This window comes from Carcharhinus amblyrhynchos, chromosome 28, assembly GCF_965287045.1.
Source record: "Carcharhinus amblyrhynchos chromosome 28, sCarAmb.v2.hapA, whole genome shotgun sequence".
NCBI classification, from domain to species: Eukaryota; Metazoa; Chordata; class Chondrichthyes; order Carcharhiniformes; family Carcharhinidae; genus Carcharhinus; species Carcharhinus amblyrhynchos.
In genome coordinates, this window is record NC_137351.1 from 17,765,474 (window position 1) to 17,790,357 (window position 24,884).

Sequence of the window (24,884 nt, forward strand, 5' to 3'; positions counted from 1 at the left end):
GACTGTGGCTTTGAACACTTTGGCTCTGAAATTATGATTCCACAATTCAGTCTTTTAAACACTATATAAATGTTCTGTTCTGTTTGATTTTTAAGCTCTTAATGTTTGGAACTAGATGTACATCACTGTTTCTTGACCAGTTAAAGTGGATGCAGAGAGGTGTACACTGGTGATTCTTGCAGGCAACACCTTACCAGTCAATTTCTGATGACAAGATTAACAAAAAGGAAATCAAAGGAGTAACAATTAACATCAAATCAATTCACCAAGAACAAAACACAAGTAATTAATGTTTTTTTCACTTACTATTAAAAATAGTAAGCCGAGTAACTGGTTTTTAAATCAGAAAACATATCTCAAAAGGTCTTGGCTTCTAAAAATTGGAGGCATGTATCCAATGTGATTTAGATCAATGCTAAGCATTTGTACAAAAAAATCTCTATTGCAGCAAGTTAATGTATGAAGTGGACATTAGGAGGCACATGCCTAGATTTCTGTCTATTCTGGTTGTTCATGTATTGCAAGATCAGCAGCAATTATTTGGAAAACCATTGTTGTAAATGGCAATGCATCATTATTGCATCTTGTAACTTCCAGACTCATCAGGAGGTGCAACATCCAGCCGGGTTTATCACATGCAGCAATATGCACCACATTACAGTCTCTACAAACATCAACACTGGTGGGTTTGTCAAACATTTTAACATAATTTTTTTTCAATGTATGTTTATATATACCCATCACAACATATATAAACAGAATACAGGTTGAGAATCCATCATGTAAAGAAAATATACACTACTTGTGGCAAATTTGATTTGAGGTACATTTTTTTCAGCAGCTTAACTCAGTTGCATCTTTAAACTAAGTTCTCTCTGATGGTTTCTCAATACATCATTTCTGGATTTATTGGACATCTAAAAATATTAAAATGTCGTCATGATTAAAAATACTGTTGAAATGGTTATAATTGACAATTTCCTCCTGAAACTTTCAATCTCACACCATTGTTGAGCTCACAGTTAACTGGATTAGAAGTTATTCAGCACTTTCAATCCCACTTCTTGACATCTCCTATGTCCAATTTTGGATAGCATACTTTAAGAATGGCGTCAAGGCCATGAACAGAATGCAAAAGAGGTACATTTAATTTGACTTGGTATGACAGGCTTTAGTTGAATGGACAGCCTAAATAAACTGGGGCTCTGAGCAGCTGGACTTTACTCATTGGAGGCCTAACAGGAGGAAATTTTGATAAAGCAAACAGGGAATAGCTATTTCAATTGGTTGGTAAATTGGTAACCAGATGACATAAATTTAAGACCTTCACTGAAAGAACAAAAGATGAGATTAAAAGATACGTTTACCCTCTCATAAACAGTAACAGAATCTGAGAGTCAAATATTTGATAAAAATATTTAGATGAGTATCAGGGAAGGGCAAGAGAATGGAAAAAAATAAACAGTCCCTAAGGGTGGCACGTTGGCACAGTTAGCACTGCTGCCTCAGTGCCAAGGACCTAGCTTCAATTCCCAGCTTGGGTCATTGTCTGTGTGGAGTTTTCACGTTCTCCCTGTATATTAGGCAGACTAGCTAGGGTAAATACACGGGGTTATGGGGATAGGATCAGTGTGTGGTTGGTGCAGATTTGATGGGCTGAATGGCCTCCTTCTGCACTGTAAGATTCTATGATTCTATGAACACTGAGCTCAATGGCTTCCTACTAAACTATAAATGTTTAATGACTCAAATTTTCTTAAAATCCCTTTTCATAACATTAATTTCTCAAATCTCAATCCCAGTGCTAGCCACAAACGTATCCTTGTTTACATTGTGTTAGCTTTTTGTTGCCATATTAACACATGACAGGCTCTCAGCAAGAAATTAAAACTGCCCTGGTTATTTACAAGTGACACTATACTACACAAACTGCTTGCCTCCCAAACAGCACACACAATATATAATTGAACAATTACAAATTTAAGAAAAAAAATTATATACCTTTGCACTTTTTAAATACATAAGAAAAACCCATCCTCCAATCCTAATACTTAAAAATGTATGAATATAGATTGCAATTTAGGAACCTTTTTGGTATTAACAGATTGGAGTACAATTATAAATTTGTGCCTGCAATGTCAGAAACCAAGACTTTTAGGCACAAAAAATTATGTGAACTCCAATCAGTTAATACCTCAAATAACGTATGACACATACACCTTTAAGTTATACAACAATCTCATGAAACCCTTAAGCCTAAAGGTACTTAATTCCATATTTGTTGTTGTTTAAAAATACCTCCTTAATTTTCCGAAGATTCACTTTTTCACTGTGAGAAGAATAAATATCTCCACTTAGACCCATATGGTATATCAGTTTTAGGACATGAGGTGGAGAAGGAAGGGTAGCTGCTGTTTCTCGTGTTGTACTTTCCATCTAACTGTCATGGAGAGCTCCTAACAATCTTCTTAACGGGTAATCAGAAAATCCTGCCTCCTGCGTATCAGGAGCAGAGAGACATCCTAGCTGACTGGGACAGGCCTGGCTACTCAAATTCAAAATAACAATTTCTAATAATGCAATTTAATTACTTAGATATTTTCAAACATTTGAAAAGTATTGGGGTTATTTAGCACTGTAGTACAGATTTATGGACATGTACTCTTGAAATTGTAGGCGATGCATGGCTTAATGCCAAGTTGAAGAAAAAAACCATGCTGCTTCCCCAAGCAACCATGCTTCCCGCTAAAAGTATCCACCAGTAATCCTGGAGTTGATCTTCTGAAACATCTACACAAATTGGATAACAAATGGGAAATGCATATGTTCCTGTCCAAATGTGTAACATGAAAAATTCACCAGATTAAACTCTCTTGCTTGCAGATGTGAGATGTGATGCAGTAACTATAGGTATGAATAAATCTAAACATATCTCTAAAAGTCATTCATAGGAACTCAAAAATAACAGCACTTCCACTCAAAAAAAATCTTCTTCAAATAAGCTAAACACTGGGTCAATTGATTAGCCCATTTCTTTCTGCATGATACATGTGCATTTCTGATTTGTACCTCAAAGTTTCCAAGCAGGCTAAGACTAGTTGCTGGTGGAGCACTGACACTCAGGAGCTGCTTCCCTTGGCCAGCATCATTCTCTGGTCTTAAATACTGTCTCTGGCTATAAAGAAAAAGAAAATATAACATAAAAGCAAATACTCTTTACCCTTTGATAGATGGATTCAATACTAGAAGAAACCAAACATTTTCCTCTCAATGTATTAAATTATGCAAAGCTGTGTAGACTCAGAATACATTGTCAAAAATCAAGTAAACATGACTATTTAAATATTAGCTCTTAATTGGTTCAAATAAAAAAGCAAATACTTTTCTGCATTGGTTACAACAGTACCCTCCTTTCTCACTGACAACACAAGTTGCCCATACAATTAAACAGAAATGACAAAGTGTAGAATGTGCCCTCTGTATTTATAATTGTTATCAGATTCCCCCCACCTCCAGCATTCAGTTCTTCCAAATCTGTACGTCTAACTTTCCATTTGAGGTACCTATTGGTGACCAATAGGATTGCAACAACAACAGCTTTGACAAGCATATTTTTGCACAAAACTATCATGTCAAAATGAAAATGCCACATTAAATTTACAAAATGAATATTGATTAAAAAAGCACCACCAATTTGCCAGCAGATGGCATTCAACTATTGGCAGCACTTTTATTAAGGCACAATATATAACCTTAAAATTGTAGAACACCAAGTTTTTTCTATAAGAGAGTCTTCGGAAGCGACACAAGATATCTCATAGCAAAGGGTATGCTATAGAGCAGGGAAAGGTCTGACATGGACTTGGGCACAAATAGATTAAATATATCACAACAAGAAAAGTGGCATCAAGGTGCTCCAATTCAAATGAGTTACAGTAATAAGTCTTAAGAGGATTACTCCTACAGCACATAACACTCTCCAGATAAGTCATCCTAAAAATATCATTCTGATTAAAGATTAACGTCAAAGTCTCTTGACTAAGAAATCGCAAGTCGCAGTTTATTTTAGGGAATTTAAAGAAAGGATAGGAGTCAATGGAGCAAAACAATCTCAGGTATAACTGTGGAATTGCTTAAAAACAGAATACAGCCAAAGCCAATTTGTGTAGTCAGCATTTAACTTTAAATACAATGCACAATCCTCAAATGCAATTCATTAGAGTAAAGAAATGAATTGCTCATTAAATTTAGTATGCATCCTGTATCAAAAACACTTTCACTTGAATCCTGAAGAATGCCACTTTGTTTTTGTCAAACTGTAGAAAAAGACACAGAAATACCTTTTGCAAGGTACCCCTTTTAGTCTTTGCAATGAAGTGTCCAGGTCAAAGTATCCCGATTGTTTTTTTCTTGGTGGAACCTTGGTGTACAACAAGATAAATTCTATTAACAATAAGTTACTCTGATTTACAGACTCTTTGACACTAAACCACAGCTATGATTGCAATGTAGTCTGCAACAGTAATATCCAGATGGGTTACATTTTGGTTTCTATTCCAGGAAGCTAGTTGGTGAAAGAAGTGGAATCTAATCATTACACACTTTGGATACATATTACATGCACTGCCTAACTTAACAATCATAGTTTACCTGTTGCCATGGACAGGACCTCAACCAAATCCCCAAGCTAATGCCTATCATCTGGATACAATGAAATACACTGCTCTACAATTAACATCTAGCACCTCAACAGTGTTGACCAAACATTAAATCTACCTTCTGTACAGGTACACAATGATTATAACCAGATTAGTTTTTGAAATTTATAAAACATTCAGTGCATTGAATGTCATGTTCATAAGAACAAATAAACAGGAGGAGGCCATTCAGTTCCTCAAGTCTGTTCTACTATTCAATGAGATCATGGATAATCTTTCCCTTAACTCTATTCACCCACCTTTGATCCTTATCCTTCAATACCCTTAGCCAAGCATTTCTATGAATCCAGGTTTTAATTATTTAAATTGACCCAACATTCACAGCCAATCGAGATTTTCACTATGCAGCGTGGAACACTGAATCCTGCTTAAATGGTCGTGCTCCAATTTGAAGATCATATCCCTACCAAAGCAGATAGATATTTCTCTGCATCTAAACTTGTCAAAACCCATTACCATCTTAACATAGTTTGATTAGACAATCCCTTGACCTTCTAAACTCATGACATACAAAGTTTATACGAATTGTCCTCAAAGGTTTTATTCTTCAAGCCTATCATTCTGATGACGCTTCCCTGCATAAAATTGAGCACCATCTGACCAAAGCTCAGTAAAACTGAAGCATCACTTCCTCACTTTTATATTCCAACGCCCTTTCACCATTTTATTAGTCCTTTTGGTTACACTGTATTCTGGTGAGCAAGTTTTCAGTGATCTGTGCATTTGGACACCCCAGACTCCTTTGCATTTAGTCTCTCACAATCAACATATTCCCGTTTGCCCTTCTCAGCCTCAAACTGGATGACTTCACACTATGCCATAATTAACTTAATTTTGTTATGGTTTTGATAGATGATGTTCCTATTTCCATTTACACATCTTGCTATAATAGCTAACGTGGGTGTTATCTGCAAACCTGGATATACATTTATCTTTACTACTCTTTCTTCTAATTTATTTCTAAAATCTTTGCTGTTATTTTTGTTATCCTAGGCAAGATTTTTTTATATTCCATTTTGCAAGTTTTATTACTTTCTTTGATTGACAGGTCAGCCCTACTTCCTCTAAAAACTAATATTGAATTCAATCGTAGTAGGATCATTATTTATAATATGGTCCCATAAAGTCAGGTTGTTAACTAATTCTTCTCAGTTAGGTCAGTATGACCTGTTCCCTTGTTAATTCTAAAATGGTATTCCTTAACACTGTCCAAAATACATTCTAGAAATCCACCACTTCACTTGGGCTGTCTGACTTCTCCTGGTGAATGTAGAATTAAAATGTTCCCAACATAACTGTAGAGTTTGTGTTGCATACTTCCTTAGTGTCTGTCTGCCACGCCTCCTCCATGACCCTGACCCCAACTATGCAATAACTGTCAGAAGGTCTGTCTTGGGTGCAGATCAAGACCACTGATTCCTTTGTGACATGACTGACTGAGGATGTTGAATATCACATAAAACTTTTATAAAAGTCTGCTTCTACCACCAGATGTCATACGTACACTCACTGAGTGCTAGCAGCATCACCTGCAATAATTCAGTAATGCAAGTGTCACCACTGTAAAGACATTTTTTTCATGTAAATTTGGAACCTGGAAATCAGGACACTCTCAAACTCCATACGTAAAGGCTTGCCCAAAATTGTTGAAAACCTGCATTTATAAAATAGATGATGAGTACTAGGTCGCACAGGGAAATAATCTTAAATTTAACAAGGAAAGGGGAGTAGTGACATTAAGGCTGAAATTTTATTGCTCTGCCTGCCACGGGAATCAGAGCAGGTGATAGGTGGACAACGGGAAGGTCCATTGACCTGGGGCAAGATTTATGGTTTTGGGACAATCAAGGCTGTAAAATCCCATCCTAGATCATGTTTTCTTGTCAAACATCAGGTGGATGTCAAGTATGAGTAATTTTCAGACTTTACATTAAATATTACCATGCCCACATAACTCACTTAAGTGCAGTTTTTTGAGAGAGTTGGTAAGGTGGTGAGGAGCAAACTTTGAAAAGGATCTCCACTACAAGAATGTCACATTTACTGTTAATATTTTGAATCTTTTGCTGGACACAGTCATTTGCTGATCAATTACATTGCAACAAGATTGTCTGAAGAATAAAAGTAGGCCATTTTATTGGGTCTACATCTGATTAAGTCTAATGAAAATTAATTGATAGCAGTGGAATCCAGTCAGTCAGTCATTCAAAATGTCTTGCTCAAACGATACACTCAAAAATGAATGCTTCAAATAGTTGTTCCCTGTAACTGTAGTATTAACAAGTCTTGTTACTATTTGGAAAGGTGGTCTCAATACTTTTAAGCATTTTTTTTCAAAAAAAATGTGTTAATTGTTAGAAAATTAGAAGAGGTCAGTGTTAATCACTGTGCTTCATGGGAAACTTGGGACAGTCTGCTTAATTTAGTGCTGTCAAAATTACTCGCAATGAAACTTTACAAATTATTAATAATAGTACTTCAGTTATGCACTGTTACAAACATCCTATAGTTGGAAATGATAGTTATATTAAAATATTTACAAACTGTTAAAACAATGTCAAATCAATATTAACTTACAGGACTTGAAAGTAAGGGTAATCCAGTACATGGATGAAAAACTTTTGTCGAAATACCATCCAGCGAATGTCGATTTTGCTTTTTCCAAAAGTTACCAGAAGGTTTCAAAGGAGATTTTGAAAAATTTTTCTGTAGGAAAACGTCCACCATTACTGACTTGTACACTTTTTTTAATATTAAATATGTTTTAGGGGGTTTTTAATAGAATATTACAGAATACACAGAATAGATACATTCCAATGAGGAAGAAACAGTCCAAAGGATGGACATGCCATTTGTAGTTAACTAGAAAGGTTAAAGGTAGTATCAAAAAAGCATATAATTTTTTGCAAGGTGCAAGGTCAGAAAATTAAACATACGAAACAGCAAAGGATGAGTGAAAGAGAGAAAGCTACTCAAAAATAAATCAGAAGATTTCTATAAATATTTTAAAAATAAAAGTTAATGAACAGCACTGACACTATTGAAAGTGAGTCTGGAGAATTGATAAAGGAAAACAAGGAAATGGCAGATGAATTGAACGGATATTTTGCATCGGTCTTCGCTATACAGGATAAAGTAACCCCCATAAGCAGTTTCAAATCAGAAATTGAAGGATCTCAGAGGGTCGTGACTCTTTGGCCAGGATCTTTTGTTCCCCTTTACATTGGACGGATTCAGTGAAGAAGATAGCACAGATGTGAAGTTGCATTTTACAATGGCGTAAACATGATGTGATTGTCCCCTCCCCCTGTCAATGACGGAGCATGAACATCATTATAAGTTAACAGTTTGCACACTCTTCCCCTCTCTGCATGGGTTTCTTCCAGATGCTCCAGTTTCCTCCCATGTTCCAAAGATGAACTGATCATGTTAAATTGCCTTTTAGAGTCAGGGTAAATACGTGGGGTTACAGGGATAGGACCTGCATGGGAGTTTTGTGGTGCAGACTCAATGGACTGAATGGCCTCTTTCTGCGCAATAATGATTCAATGATTCTGACATATTATCAGACCCCTATGCCAGAGTCACCCCACACCCCCATCAATAAATCCATCAAGGGCAGTGTGATGGCAGAAAGACGTGAATCACAGCTGGTCTCTGAAGGCATGCAACTGGCGAGCAGATTTCTCAGAGGAGCTCAGGTGAGTGTTGAGCTCATGACGGAAGAGGAACATGCCCGGGTATAGTCCTGGCACTGACCAGACAATGCCTGGTGGGTGTCCTGGTAGTATCTGAGGAGGGGGTGCCCACTGGGCTTTAGGGTTAATTGGTTTAATTGGTCTGTGTTAGGGAGGACTTTGAGAAAGGTAAGAACATAAGAAATAGGAGCAGGATTAGGCCATCTAGCCCCTCGAGCCTGCCCCGCCATTCAATAAGATCATGGCTGGTCTGTCGTGGCTCAGTTCCACATTCCCGCCCTCTCCCCATAACCCTTAATCCCCTTGCCTATCAAAAACCTATCAACCCGCATCTTAAAAATATTGAGCGAGGCAGCCTCCACCACTTCAACGGGCAGAGAATTCCAGAGATTCACCACCCTTTGAGTGAAGAAGTTCCTCCTCAAGTCCATTCTAAACCACCCCCCCTTTATCCTGAGGCTGTGCCCTCTAGTCCTACTGTCCTTTCTGAGCAGGAAGAGCCTCTCCATCCCATTCAACATCTTATACGTCTCAATGAGATCTCCCCTCATTCTTCTAAACTCTAACGAGCACAAGCCTAGTTTATTCAGTCTCTCCTCATAGTTCAACCCCCTCAAAGGTGCCCTAATCCTTATGCTTCTGAGTTATTGGAGGGGCGGGTGAACGAAAAGTCAGCGATTTGTTGTGGGACTTGATCCTTGAAGTTTGTTTTTCAAAGTGCTGTGCTCTATGGCACTGAAAGTTGCCATTACTGCTGGCAGTTTCAATGCTGCCTTTCCAGGCCACCATTGACCTCTGCTGATTTCCAGAGCTTTCTTCCTGAAAAGGGGATGGAAGCAGGGTCTTTGAATATTTTTAAAGCTGAGGTGGATAGATTTTTGGTAAGCAAGGGGATGATAGGTTTTTGGGTGTAGGCAGGAAGAAGATTTGAGGTTACCAGCAGATCAGTCGTGATCTTATTAAATGGCAGAGCAGGTTTGAGGGGCTGACTGGCCTACTCATGCTCCTTGTTCCCATATTCATATTATGTTGCTTCTGTACCAAACAGAAAACAGTGGACCACTGAATATTTCTAGGAACTCTCAGCTGTGTCAAACTTGAAGTAGGGAAAGATTTTCATGGTGCGATGTTGCAATTAATTACTATGCAATTGTTCTCAGTTTGAATCCATCCCTGAATGGTTGGATGGCAGTTTCCTCTTTCTGTTGACTATAAAGGGATCTATAATTGAGCCTCTGAGTGGCATGAGAGCACAGTACAAAAACTATCCATAGTATGGCACTGAGTCCACAAGAGTAATTGGTGTCAGAAGCAGACAGTTAGTTCAAGGTGGACTAGCAGAGGGTCCTCATGCAAGGCTGAAAACAAAATCCTTTGACAGAGGGAATTAAAACCTTCCCAAAATGGTAGGTTTGGGTCTGGGTGAAATATAAAAAATGCTACAAATCTCAACTAACCCATTTCATCTTAATCAAGGTGGTGTGGAGAAAAAGAGGGAGATAGGATGTGGGTGACTCATTCAAATATAACGAGGCTGCTGGCCTCCTGATCTGTTCCTGGTCCCCAACGTCTTGAAACCCATGTTCGCTGGCTGGGCCAGGAAACGGAGACAAAAGGGTTGATCAGGCTTGCTATTAGATTTTTCTGGGTCTCTTGATGGTAAAAAAAAGTCCTCCCAAGTTAATATCAGGCAATTGCCAATTCCAGGTGGCAATTGGACACGCTTCCAAAAAATGGAAAATGGTGTTTCAAACTCTACCATCCTTCACTTTGATGATTAATTTTCTTTGCAAAAAGTATGTGTGCATTTTTAAAGAAAACTCTTAAAAAGTGCTTGTCGTGATGGGTAGCAAGGTCCCATAGGCAGATGAGACTGCAGTAAAATTCTGTGGCAGCAAGGTAATTATCTTCCATAACTCCCTCAACAGCCTGTATCCTGAACTGTCCAGATGTTTCAGGTTATTTTCAACCTAATTTGAAACAGTTGAATTCTGAATGAGTTATGCAAGCACTTATTACCTACGCTGCAGTCCAATCATTAAACAGTTACAATATTCATAAAAACTAAATTGCCAAACAACTACCACAAAAATGCTGTGTAGACCACCTACAAGGAGTTTATTACAGTAACAAGGATGACCAAGAATTATTATAGCACACTGAATTAAAATACCACAAGGTAGCACTTTTTTGTTGAAAATGGGTTTGCAGTGTAAAACAAAATGTGCAAGTTAATTCATTCATCCTAACTTGTAAATGCTTGCATCATTTGGATGCATATCTTTTAAGACTTCAATAACACTCTAAATTGCTATTTGCTCCTCCCTTCCACTCTCTGCTCTGGAAGGGATCTAGTGGTGAGGATGTAACAAGGGGTTGCAGGAGGGAGAGAGGCAGTGAGAGGAGTGGGACGGACCAGGGGAAGCAAACCAGTGGCAAAGGAAGCAGCAAGGGTTCACAAGAGGGGAGAGGGGGGTGTGATGGTGAAGTGGGTAGGAGGGGTGCAACATTGAAGTGAGAGGAGAGTGAAGAGGCCATGAAGAAAGTTGGAGTAGGGAGATGCAAGGATATGGGAAGACGAGTGGCAAGGGGATTGCAAGGAAAGTAGAAGGGAGTTGGGAGGGCAATAGATGTAAGGGACTTCAGGTGTGAGCCACAGGGCATGGGAGCAAGCAGTGAAGGACCGCATGGAGAGACAGTGAAGGGAACCAGAAAACTGTTGGGTTTTCATTTCTGTCTTTCTTCATTCTAATGCAAGCAGCGACCAGGGATGTAGCTGTCACTGAAGTCACCAGCACTGATACTGCAACCACACATGTACAGGAAGTTCTCCCCATCGTGTTTATAGCATAAATAAACACAGCCTTTTCTTGTACTCAATTACCTGGATAACTAACTCTGGATTCAACATTGGAGGAACAAATTGTTCAAGTTCCCTCCCAAGCACAGAATGACAGTTTCCACCAAGTTTTATGAAAGGAAAATGTCACCAGCATTTGTAAAACAGAAAACTCATTACAGAGGAAATGAGAGTCTGTGTTCCAAAAAGGAGTCATATTGAACTCAAAACATTAACTCTCTCTCTCTCTCCACAGATGCTGCCAGAACTGCTGAGATTTTCCTGCAATTTCTGTTTTGAGTCTGCAAATAACTAAAATTGTTACAAGGCATCAGGAATATGATGAATATGTTTCCTGAAAAAGCAAACTGTTGCATTTCATACTAAGTCAAACTAAATTGCATTTAATGACTACTAATGTAGTAGAAAGTAAAACATTCTTACATTTTGCATTTGAAATTCTCCAGGCTTTTCTTTACCATCTCCGTTAAGTCTTCTTGGTGCAGCTGAAGTACGGGCACATTGTAATGAATCACAGCTCTGAATCTGCAGGTCAGTTTTATCCTGGTCCTTCTTTTTTGAACTGACAGCTTCTTTGGCTATGGGTTGTATTGTGCCAAAATATGTATCACTGGAAATATCCAATTTGTTACATTCACTTTTGGATTGAGAATACCCAAACTCTCTGTGGTTTGTAGAGTTTGAATGCCAGGGATATGAGCAATCTGTATTAGCTGGTTTATTTTTTGCATTGTTAGTAATATTGTCAGTACAAATGCCAGAATCCAAGTTATTAGTATAGTAACAGTCTGATTTTTCCCTACTAAACGTACTTGCATTATCAAGTTCTGAAATATCATGGTGTGCAGGGGGGGTATGTAGATGTAATTCAGAATTATCTGTGCATTTCACAGTGACTTTATGGAAGGAATCAGTACATGATGACTCTTTTCTAGTTTTTTTGTCTACTACAGCATTACCAGATACTGGGCACTTACAGTTCGCTTTACCTGTGTATCTGGTTTGCGACAGTTCTGATTTACTATCTTTACTTACAGTTCTTTCAGTAGGATGCTTTATTTCAGACGTGCCACTGCTATCAGTAACAGAATCTACTGGAAATAGTTTTCTTCGTATCTGTGGCTTTGGGCTAGCTGTTTTACCAATGTCAGCTTTTGCCCTTCTACATAATGTGACAGGGATATCTTGGGAAGAGGTCCTGCTCTTCTCCGCACATCTGTTTTCCAAGGAACGACTTTCAACACAGGTGGTCGAACTGCAAGGTGTCTCTTTCCCTCTGCTTTTCAGGCCTTCTTCATCACGAGAGCTCTGAGACAGCTTTGCACGAGTTGAACTTGGCTCTTGCATCGTACTAAAATGGCTTCCAGCAATACGTGGAGGGGTTTGATCACAATAACTCAGTTGTTGGGCAATTCGTGCAATCACTTCTTCCCTTTCCTGAAGCAAGTTTCCTATCAAAGGGTTCATATCACCAGAAGGAATAGGAGAAGATGTACTGCTGGTTCCATTGGAATCCGCCATCGAAAATGACTTTAATGTCTTCATTGGTTGGGTCTCATAAGGCTGAACTTTAGTTATTTCAGCAGTATTTGCCCAATTACAACACTGAGCCTTGGTTTGTGAATTTCTGATTTCAGGTATTTTGTCAGGATCACTGAACATTGTTGGTTTGCCTGATTCCAAGATCTCTGGAGAAGGACATTTTCTTGTGTTTACTGTACTTGTTGACAGCAATGCATGGTTTCTGACAGCTGTCAGTGTTTGCTTACTGTACTTCTGTTGTGTCCCTGGCACGGAGTGGTCCTGCTCTGTTGCACTGGTGGGTTGAAAAGCATCCTTTTCTCGACTGGGAATATTTTTCCCATAGAAACTGAGGGTGCTATGAATACTGCATGCCAACAATGGGTAACTGGGTTGCCTGGGCAGGGATAGGACACTCACTCGCAAAGCCAGGTTGTGAGAAATATTAGGAACTGGAAAGACATGTTCAACAGGTGGCTGGGTAAAATTTAGCAACATATCTTCATCTGTTGCACTTATTCTAAAGAGTAAGCAAAACAAGATTAAAAAGTTATTATCAATACTATAATCCATGAAAAAATATATCTAATTTTTTTTTTTGTTTTTATTCCAATTCAATCAAATCAAGTCCAATTCAGAGTCTCAACAAGTTGAGACATTCCTGATCCAAGCTGACAAGACAGGGCTCTCATCTCCTGTCTTGGGCTTGATCTACACGATCCAAGCTGATTGGAGTAGGCATAGCTTCTCCTCCAAGGCTTGATCTCATTTGCATCTTAGCTAAAATGTAGCCTAATGACTTCAACCAAGCTCAGCATGTTGATACTCTTGGCCTTTTGGCTAAGATCAAGTGCAGTATTGACATGCTGTGCTTGGTTGAAGTCATTAGGCTATATTTTGGCTTCACTTGAAGCAATTTTTAAAAGCGGCATCTCGGCCTTTTGGCTAAGATGCAAATGAGATATGCCTACTCCATTCAGCTTGGATCATGTAGATCAAGCCCAAGACAGAAGGTGAGAGCTGTGTCTTGTCAGCTTAGATTGGGAATGTCTCAACTTGAGACTCTGAATTGAACTTGATTTGATTGAATTGGAATAAAAATACAAAAAGCAAAGGCTGAGAAGCATTTTAAACTACAAGAAACTGCCCTGTTCCCATGGCTAGCAAAATAACATGGTGCCAGGAAGGCATCATGCCACCCCAATGTTTTCTGTAACATTTTGCCAGCTGTCCAGCCTGATCCCATCATGAAAAATCCTATAAAATTCAGCCCCAAGACATTAAAATTGGCTTAGGATCACTAGGCTGGGGTGGAAATTTATCTAGGTTGGAATTTTCCAGCCCCGATATTCTTCTTATGGTCTCATCCCAGAAGGGCATGCTTAGCTGTCAGGTAAAGTCAGGATCAGCCTTCACTGCAACGTTTTCAGCGATCAAATCATCTGCAGCATTACATTCCAGGCTCATAAATGAGGGGTTAATACTGAGCTGGAGGCTGGTCATAGCAGTACAGAGATCCAAGGACATGCAGGGAACATTCAATTATATCATGGCTGATACTTATCTTAACTCCATCTTCCTGCCTCAGTTCTGAATTTTTAGTAACCTCGTGTGATGAAAGTCTACAAGTCTCAGTTTTAATGTTTTCAATTGACCTAGCTTCAATAGCTTGTTGGGAAGAGAAATAAGTTGTGGGGCGGGAGGAGATTGTAGAGAAAGAGTGGGTTGAAACCATGGGTAGTATCTGAAACTAGGATGCGAATTTTAAATTCGAGCCTTTGTTCTTGGTTATGTAAAGCCTTGATTTTAACATTTTCATCCTCGTTTTCGGAAACCCTTCATTGCCTCAGCCCTCTCTTTCTCCTCCAGTCCCATAACCTTTTCAGATATCTGCAAATCACTGAGTGTCGTCCTCTTGAGTAACCTTGATTTTTATTGCCTAGCGTGGTTGACCATGCCATAAGCTGCCTAGGCCATGGGCTCCCCCCACTAAAACCTTCCATCACGCTATCTCTTTCCTCTTTTAAGACATTCCTTAAAACATACATTTTTAATCAAGCTTTTGCTTGTCTGTCTGTGTGGCTTAGTGTCAAAGTTTGTTTTTATAATGCCCTTGTGAAGCATCTGGAGGTGTTTTATGTTAAAGGATTATACAAATATAAGTTGTTGTCACAGCCTTTTTAATTATTTGTACCCGTCAATTGATTTTTTGAGATTCTGGCCCCCTAAATTTCTCTGCTTGTTATCAGGAAATCGTGATAACATAGAAAATTAAGGAAATCCCATAATTGGGAGTATGTTCTGATGGTTTGAATCAGTCATGGAATCATAGAGACCCAACAGTGCAGAAGGAGGCCATTTGACCCATCCAGTCTGCACCAACAACAATCCCACCCCAGGCCCTGACCCCACACATTTACCCTAATAATCCGTTTAACCTTCACATCCTGGGACACTAAGGGACAATTTAGCATGGCCGATCAACCTAACACGCACATCTTTGGACTGTGGGAGAAAACTGGAGCACCTGGAGGAAACCCACGTAGACACATGGAGAATGTGTAAACTCCACACAGACAGTGACCCAAGTCAGGAATCGAACCCAAGTCCCTGGAGCTGTGAGACAGCAGAGCTAACCACTGTGCCACCGTCCTGCCCCATGTGTTTTAAAACACTGTTTAAAAACAGATGCTGTGAAGGGGTAGAAACATCTCGCCTAGGTTGATGGAATTAGTGCTTTTGATTTGTTAATAAGCCTAGCAACCCTGTAAACAGAAGTTTATCTTAAGCAAGTTGGTAACAATGAAGAATACAACATTAGGGTTCCAATAAGGGTCTCTCTTACTTTCTACAAAATTGCAAAAAATACAGTTCAGAGCAGGTGTTTTAGGTTTCCATTCTGAGATCTAGAATACCCTGGTGTTTATCATCAACTATGCTCTTGACATTGTTCACAGGTTTTACCTTATCATAATAAGGTGGGGCAGCATGGCAGCACAATGGTTAGCACTGCTGCCTCACAGTACCAGGGACCCGGGTTCAATACCGGCCTTGGGTCACTGTCTGTGTGGTGTTTGCATGTTCTCCCCGTGTCTGTGTGGGTTTCTTCCCCTACTCCAAAGATGTGCAGGTTAGGTTGATTGACCATGCAAAATCGCCCCTAAGTGTTAAGGGGACTAGCAGGGTAAATACATGGGATTATGGGGAATAGGGTCTGGGTGGGATTGTCGTTGGTGCAGGCTTGATGAGCCAAATGGCCTCATTCGGCACTGTAGGGATTCTATTCTATGATAATTTAGAAAGTAGTCTGAACTGTTGTGGTCCAAAGTGTTAAAACCTCACACTTTCCTGCAGTGAGCCACATCTGCCACAGTGCTGTCCACTCACTTTATCTACCAATCTCCCACTGCAACTTTCTGATGCCCCCCTCCGCACTACTGTGTCATCTTTGTGTTGTGAATAAACTTAGGTATATGCTCTTTATTTCTTCAAAGTAACTTCTAAATATATTGAAATGCTCCAGTAGAAATTCCTAGTGGATGCCATTAGCTCCATCCTGCCAATTTGACTACAGACCACTCTGCTTACTTTCTGTCCCCTACCTCTTCATCAATTCTCCATCCAGACCAATGAACTTCCTCCATTCCTATGCTCTTTCATTTTTCTTATATTGCAATTACAGCAGGTTAGTTGACCCAGTCTGAACTAAATCAGTCTCAATATCAATAATAAAATTCAGGGCATCAAGTTTGATTGCATTATTTTCAAATTAAAATATGGCTGTTGATTCCATCAATTACAATGAAAAGAGTAATCACTTTGAAATGTACCATTCCGAAACATGCACTGAAGTGAAAACACTGGAGGGCATTTGCAACACTCACCGGTACAGAATATTGCGTGGAACAGCACCTTGTGATGCACTCAGCCAAGCACTTAACTGAGAAAAAAAGACATACGAACGGACAGCCTGCAGAAGGCTTTTCTCTTCGATGAAACGATCTCCCGTTCTGAAGATTTACAATGATAACAATGTTATAATAAAGCACACAATGCCAGAATTTATTAAACACACAGTACAGAAAAATCACCATTCGTAAACACATTCAAGAACTGAAATCTAATCTTCTACTTACACAGCACATAAAGCATATTGCAGCACCTTGAACATATTAAAATGAGGCAGAACTGCTAATCATGTTAATATTAACAGATTTGAACATCCATAGAGAACAGCCTGTATGGAAGAGGCAGGGATTGGTGGGAAGAAGGGAAAACTCCACAAGCACAAGGTGCTGTATACAGATTCCCGAATGTGACGAATATTTCAGCTTCCTTCAAAAAATACAATCCCTTAACAACAACTTTTTTTTTAAACTAATTCTTCTTCCATCTCACAACAAACGTACATACCGATCAGCGCCATATTTTTTGTGGATTACCACCTTGATGGGTGGAGAGGCTTATATATTCCAACTGTTCTCAGGAGCTCCATGTTCCTGGAAGGGTCACCCTCATGGGGACAAAGTCAGGCTGGGGTAAGTTGGGAGTGCCAAAATGCAATCCAAAAAGTCCTCAACTGCAGAACAAAGGAAGGCTGTGCACCTCACTAGCTGCAGGAGCAAGGTGAGTTCTTGGTCATCACCAAACCCATCAAGATCTTTTGGATAAGGACGGCACCTCAAGGTCCTCACATTAAATGACATTCAGGCATCTATCAGTTTCATTGATCAAGTTCAGCAGTGATGGAAGATTGATGATGGGGACAGGATTGTGAACTTGGGAGTCCTTAGGCAGGGAGCTTAAGATGCTTGAAAGTATCAGATGCTTGAAAGTCACTGACCCTTTGTTGGGACGGAGGTATTTTTGGGCAACAGGATCTGTGACTAAGCAGCCCTCTTCAGGATACCCTCTGCCTACTTCAAATGGTGAGGGGACTGGAAAAGGTTCCCTAAAAGTAGGTCTTTTCACCTTCGCCTGCATGAGGAACCATCCTCAGTGGGATCAGCATCTTCGACCACAAATAAAGGAAACTCAAACTATCCATATTACCCCAGGGTGGTCAAGATCAAAAATCTTCTTCTTTCGTGAGCTGTGGGCATTGCTGGCTAGGTCAGCGTTGGTTACCCATCCCTAATTGCCCCTTGAACTGAGTGGTTTGCTAAGATCATTTCAGGGGGTCAGTTAAGATTCAACCCCATTGTTGGGCCAGGAAAGAATGACAGATTTCCTTCCCTAAAGGACTTTAGTGTACCAAATAGGTTTTTTTTTAAAAAACATAAATCAACAATGGTTTTATGGTCTTCATTAGGCTTTTAATTCTAATCTTTTCTTGAATTCAGATTTTACCATCTGCTGTGGTGAGATTCAAACCTGGGTCCCCAGAACATTACCCTGGGTCTCTGGATTACTATTCCAGCAACAATACCACTGTCTCCCTGTAAATGGTGTGTGTTTTATTCTGTCTCACGAACAATATTGTAATTTTGACAGGGGGAGCTAGATTTTAATTAACCACTGAAATGGTCTCCTTTCAGATACCTAAATGAAAGACAGAACACCATCCCTCAAATCTCAAACCCATAGCACTAGACAGTCCATGATGTCCACACAAAGGACATATATTACAAATCTCCAGGCTGACTGCTCTTGCTAAGAAGTATTTTTGTACTGTGACTAAACCCCATTCTGCCACCCCCCACCTCCTCCCCCACACAAACATGTGGGTAATGTTTTAGCCCCTTCCTAGAGGCTAATGAGAACACTCTTAGAAACATCATAAACACATTCAAAATAGAGGAAGGGAAAAAGTCAGTATGAGAGTATCACCTCCTGCATCAGAGTGGCAACACTGGTAGTATATTCATTGTCATCATCACACCAGGCCAAGACTTCAGCAATGTTTTACTTTCGTTGCAAACAGTGAAGAAGCACACAAAACAATTGAAGTGAGTGGATCCAATTTCAGGCTAACCTGCTCTACCTAGCATTAGTCAGTCTATCCTATGAATTTTGCTTCCAGTGCCCTGGTTAGATAGTACTTGAACTGCTACTCAGGTGAACAGCAGGCAACAGAAGGTACACTACACTTGAATGTCCCAACCAAATCCAGAATCTAGACTTCCTTATCCACAAGTGTGTAACACCAGTTAAGTTTGCAGAGCTTTGGCAAGGAGCTCTGTTCAGCAATGTAGGCTCCTATAGATACGCAAATAAGCAAAACATACCATTCCAATATCCAAATTAATATAAAGTCACAAAAAACATTTATATTCTAAAACACTTTAAATTAGACTTTTCCAGTCATGCAGGTTTGTGTATATCAGCATATATAGCAATCAACGTACCACTCCTCAGCACAGTAGAGATTTCACTCTAGAGATAGAATACTAGAGTCTAGTGAATGGAAAATACATAAGAAAATTGCCAGGGGAAAACGCTGCTGGAGATGCTTACAATACCAAATTTAGTCATAATGAGGCTCTTTTACACTTCACACACATTGTCTGACAGTATATAGACTGGGAAACAATTTATCCCAAGACAGTTGTGTCAAGATATCTATTCTGCATCAATAAAAAGCTAAATATTTTGCTCACAGTGAAACAAAATGATTAAGCCTAATAGCAGTAGTATATTGTAAACAAATTGCAAAAAAAATTCTGAAGTCATACAAAGATTTATATTCTTTGCTTCAATTACACTATTCAATTTTTTGCAAGACAAAAGGGAGAAAAAAAAATCCACTAATTTGGCTAATCCATTTCTTTTTAGTATTTCACTCTGGTGAAGAACAAAGACTTACTGTTTGGGCACTGACTGTAAAGACCACCTTTCCAGCAGCAAAGCATCCTGTTTGATAGCTGGGTCGTTGATATCACTCCCTTCCGTGGATGGGCCGTCAGCGTCGCTATAGCAACAGTCAGGAAGCAACATCACTTCAACCATGATCGAAATATTATTCCTCCACAAAAGCAAAACCTGAGACCTGGTTCTTCTGGCTTGATAACACTGTCAAAAATATAGGGGACAGAGAAAGGGGAATCATGGACTAACGCAAGATAAAACTTTTCAAAAATCAACATCTTACAATTCTGGACCAGTATCCGATTTGTTTCTATTCAATAAATTTATTTTTCAGTTGTCAGGAAATTAGATCTGGTAAAAGAAAATTGTTAAAAAGAAAAAGATACATACCTGTGGCACCTTTTCAATGCATTCGTGTTTTGTACTTAAGGACTGCCCAAGTTGTGCTGGAGGGCAATGAAACCCCTCTGTACGACCTTTCGCTGAGCATTCTGGTGTCCGACCCTCAGTGATCAACAAGGTCAGGGAAAGCAAAAACTCCTCTGCATCATATTCAAAGTACTCATCTATTGTATCTAAAAGAAAGAATAAAAGTATTAAACTACATGGGATCCCTGCTAAATCCTATTGTTAGCCGTCACTTGTTTCACTGCACACAAGGGTTTGCACGAACAAACTGGAAATACTAAATGCTGATTACTGTCAGACAGGTTCAGTAAATTCTTGAAGCACAGTAAATAACAAATTCTGACCAATAATTTGAGTTAACCATAAACACAGTCAGCAGAGGGCGAAAACATAGGAAACTGACAAGGAATATTTGCAACCATCCCAGCTGTTTATGACAACTAAAATAGTCAATGATTCCTTCCAGAAGCTCCTTTAAATCAAATGAAGTTTGGCTATTGTATGTTTTATTTCAGGTACTTAGGAACTTAATTACCTTCAGTAGAGATTGAAAGAGCTAAAAAGCCTTCATTTACTAATTGTGAAAGCCCTTGTTCCTTCTTTGAATGTCACAATGCCTACATCCCATCACACACAGGGAAGAATTCATAATGAATATACACTAGGTCCTTTGTTACCAGCTGATACCAAACCCAGCCAATAATTAGCAGCAGGAATTAAAATTCAGCAACTCATGGAGATTATAACTGCAGCTGTCACTGTGCAAGTCGCGAGCACTTTCTGGTTTTTACTGTAAATTCTGCGAACAAATTACCTTTTTGGGATAAGGCATCATGTTGAGAAGTGGCTTTCTAGTTCAGTTTGTATAAATTAGATAATGCAATAGGAAATAATAGTCCTGGAATTCTTCACAGATATTTGTATGCTCATAAATTCAGGTGTACAGCACGGCAATTAATTTCTTCAACGTAACAAAATTTACAAATTTTTTCAAACTCATTGTGTGCGTGCAGCAATTAAAACAGCATACATCCCACTGCAGAAAGCCAAGGCAGTGTAACTCTGTGCTATATATTTCTTCAATTTGCTTTACAATGTGCTAAAAGTTGAGCTCTGCCATGGTAGACACCTTCACAGGTTCAGTAGCATCAGTTACTTGCGTATGTTATCGGAGCGCCATCTTTTAATAGAGTTGGCTTAAACTGCCCTAACTGCTTATACAATAACATAATGGTACAATAGTTCACGTGCAGGGTCCTATTTTAGACATATACATGTGTTATGCCTTTAACACATATTTCTTCATATGGATCATTAAACTACTTTAATCCACATCAGGTGAACATAAAGGACAACGGTTATGATGGAAATTTCACTCATTTCAACCTGTATAACTTGTCACTGCATAATATAAAATGAACACTCACAGAATTTTCATGTTATCACATGGTTTTTTTTGAGTCCTCTCTCTTCACAGATGGGGATCAAATAATTAAGCACAAGGTTCTTTTTTACAATTACCCAGACAAGCTAATACATTACTGACTGTTTAGACTCTGGGATAAATAATTTTGATTTACACTACTGAATATCTTTCAACCTTTCTTGAAAATTAGCATCCAAATCTGAAACAACTCACATTTTCAAATCCTTTCTGCGGAAAAATAGACAAAAAGAACCAATATGTTTACTTTTCGAATGCCGTCACTTTTTTTTTGGAACACTGGCTATTTCTTGCCACTTTTGCCAATTAGATTAATGATTAGTTTTTAGAAATGGTGGAAGCTTGTCCGGACATTGAGAATCCTCCTTGCTCTTCTTCAACCCGCGCCTGTACTCAAATGAGTAAAAGAGACGGAAATGCCTAATTTTAACATCTCACCCAAAGCATAATGTCCAACTATGCAGCCCTGTCTGAATACTTCATTAAAAAGCCAGCTGAAATAACATGGGAAGGATTTTCCCTGCAGACTTCAGGACCCCACCATCAAGGTTCAGAGCTTGCACTGTGTGAGGAACAGTCACCCAGTTGTGGTTTCCCCAAATTGGCCAATATTAGTGGCCAAAGGACTGGTTTGTTATCCAATTAAGAATCAGAAGTGGGTTCCCCAAGTCAAAAGGCCAATAGGAAACCCTTATACCTTTCAGGTATAAGAGAAAGAAAGAGCAACCCAAGAGATTTAGAAAATAGAAAAGGCTCTCTGCAGCTGAGCCACCACTGTGATGAGGAAACTCTGCACACCAGGTGGCCCATGGCCGCAGCTAAAGGAAGGGTTTCTGAATTGCAGCCAGGAGGTTACCTCCAGGGAGCTACACAATTCCCCAAACAATTCTAACTATCCACTGACAATAAGCCTTAATAAGATGTTAACAGTGTCATTTGTTGACCCACCACCTGAAGCCCTCCTAGCCCCACCATCCTGCCTCTGGGGAAATGGACGGAACGGTGTTGTGAAACCATCTTCAGAACCGGCTGCTTCCGTACTTGACCCCATCAAATGCTAAAAATTCTCCCCCTATAAGTTACATCTTGGAGCGGGGACTGAACCCAGAATCTTCTGTTTCACAGACAGCAATGCTAAAAACTGAGCAAAACTGATGTGGATCTCCATGATTTTTGAGGAGCGCGAGATGCATTTTTTAAATTCATTCATGGGATGTGGGCTTTTCTGGCTCGGCCAGCATTTATTGCTCGTCTCTAATTGTCCTTAAGAAGGTGATGGCAAGCAGCCTTCTTGAACTGCTGCCATCCATGTGGTGTAGGTACCCCGCAGTGCTGCTATGAAGGTGCTTCAGCTGTTGAGCATCTTGGTGGGAGCGTTTGGTCTGCATCCTTGTATGGTAGGGCACTTTGTGTGCCCATCTAAATGCTTCTTAAATGTTGTGAGCTTTCCAGCCTACACCACCCTTTCAGACAGCAAGTTCCAGATTCTCCACTACCCTCCAGGTGAAATTTTTCTCTAATCCCTTCTTACTCTTCTGACCCTAACCTCAAATCTGTGTCCCTTTGTCATTGACCCCTCTATTAAGGAGATGGTACACACAGCTGCTACTATGCATCAGTGGTAGAGAGAGACACATTGGTAGATGGGATGCCAATCAAATGGGCTGCATTGTCCCAGATGGTGTCAAACTTCTTGAGTGTTGTTGGAGCTGCACCCATCCAGGCAAGGGGAGAATATTCCATCACACTTCTGACTTGTGTTGCAGACAGTGGAGAGGCTTTGAACAGTCAGGAGGTGAGTCACTCACCACTGGAATCCTAGCCACTGACCCGCTCTTGTAACCATAATATTCAGATGGTTAGTCCATTTGAGTTTCTGGTCAATGGTAAACCCCAGGATGCTGATAGTGGAGGCATTCAGCAATGGTAATGTCAAGGGAAAAATGGTTAGATTATCTCTAGTTGTTGTTATTGCCTGGTAGATGTGCGTCATTACTGTTACTTGTTACTAGATGTTGTCCAGGTCTTGGTACATTTGGAAATAAACTCCTTCAGCAGAGTACACGCAGATGGTGCTAAACACTGAGCAATCATCAGCGAACATCCCCACTTTTGATCTCATGATGTAAGGAAGTCATTGATGAAGTGGCTGAAGATGGTTGGGCCAAGGACACTACCCTGAGGAACTCCTGCAGCTGAGATCATTGACCTCCAACAGCCACATCCATCGTCCTCTGTGGAATATATGACTCCAACAAGTGGACAGTTTGTCCCCAATGACCACTGACTACAGTTTTGCTCAGGCTCCTTAATGCCACACTCCATCAAATGTGACCTTACTGTCAATGGCAGTCAGTCTCACTTCACCTCTAATGTTCATGTTTGAATCAAGACTGTGATGAGGCCAGAAGAGGTATGGTCTTAGGGGAACGTAAACAGAGTATCAATGAGCAGGCTAAGCAAGTGCTGCTTGACAGCACAGTTGATGACCCTTGCCACCACACTGATGATAATCGAGAGTAGACAGAGGGTACGGTAATTGGCAACGCTGGATTTGTCCTTCATTTTGTGTACTGGTCACACCTGGGCAATTTTCTACATTACCCGTTGGATGCCAGTGTTGTAGTTGTACTGGAACAGCTTGCTCGGCAGGTGTGGCAAGTTCTTGAGCACAAGCCTTCAGTATTATTGCTGGAATATCATCAGGGCTCAGAGGCATTGCAGTTTCCAGTGCTTTCAGCCATTTCTTGACATCACATGGAATGAATCAAAAGATGCTAAAAACTGGATCAGTGATACCGGGGACATCTGGAGGAGATTGAAAAGGATCATCCGCTCAGCACTGCTTGCTTAATATTGCAGCAACTAGTTCCACCTCTGTGCTGGGCTCCCCATCATTGAAGATGGGGATATTCGTAGAGCCTCCTCCTTCAGTGAGTTGTTAATTTCCATCACCATTCATGGCTGGATGTGGCAGGGTTTCAGAGCTTAGGTCTGATCCATTGGCTGTGGGTTTGATTCTCTGTCTATCACTTGTTGTTTATGCTGGACATTGAAGTCTCCCAAATCTAACACATTCTGCAACATTGCTACCACAACGCTTCCTTCAAGTGTTGCTCAACGTAGAGGGGTATTGATTAATCAGGTGGGAGTGGTATGTAGTAACCAGCAGGGAATGTACTGATGCCATAAGACTTCGTGCGGTCCACAGTTGATCGGAGTTGAGGAGGAACTTCTTCACTCAAAGAGTGGTGAATCTCTGGAATTCACTGCCCGTTGAAGTGGTGGAGGCTACCTCGCTAAATATATTTAAGTCACGGGTAGATAGGTTTTTGACAGACAAGGGAATTAAGGGTTATCGGGAGAAAGCAAGAAATTGGAACTGATCCACTTCAGATCAGCCATGATCTTATTGAAAGGCGGGGGAG

General features: G+C 39.9%; 1 protein-coding gene across 7 annotated transcripts in view; it reads right to left on the minus strand.

Annotated features, from left to right (window-relative positions):
- atosa (atos homolog A) overlaps positions 1 to 24,884 on the minus strand; it is a 114,549-nt gene that overhangs the window by 13,772 nt on the left and 75,893 nt on the right. For 6 of the 7 annotated variants that reach the window (XM_080214391.1, XM_080214389.1, XM_080214386.1 and 3 more), the window contains 7 exons: positions 19,995 to 20,179; positions 19,603 to 19,808; positions 16,682 to 16,807; positions 11,700 to 13,317; positions 7,296 to 7,424; positions 4,341 to 4,420; positions 3,070 to 3,175 (listed from right to left, as the gene is read on the minus strand). In XM_080214391.1, coding sequence (XP_080070517.1) covers positions 3,070 to 3,175; positions 4,341 to 4,420; positions 7,296 to 7,424; positions 11,700 to 13,317; positions 16,682 to 16,807; positions 19,603 to 19,745 — 2,202 coding nt within the window. In that variant the 5' untranslated portion in view covers positions 19,746 to 19,808; positions 19,995 to 20,179. The remainder of the gene's footprint in view (positions 1 to 3,069; positions 3,176 to 4,340; positions 4,421 to 7,295; positions 7,425 to 11,699; positions 13,318 to 16,681; positions 16,808 to 19,602; positions 19,809 to 19,994; positions 20,180 to 24,884) is intronic. The other variant, XM_080214390.1, reaches the window with a different exon arrangement.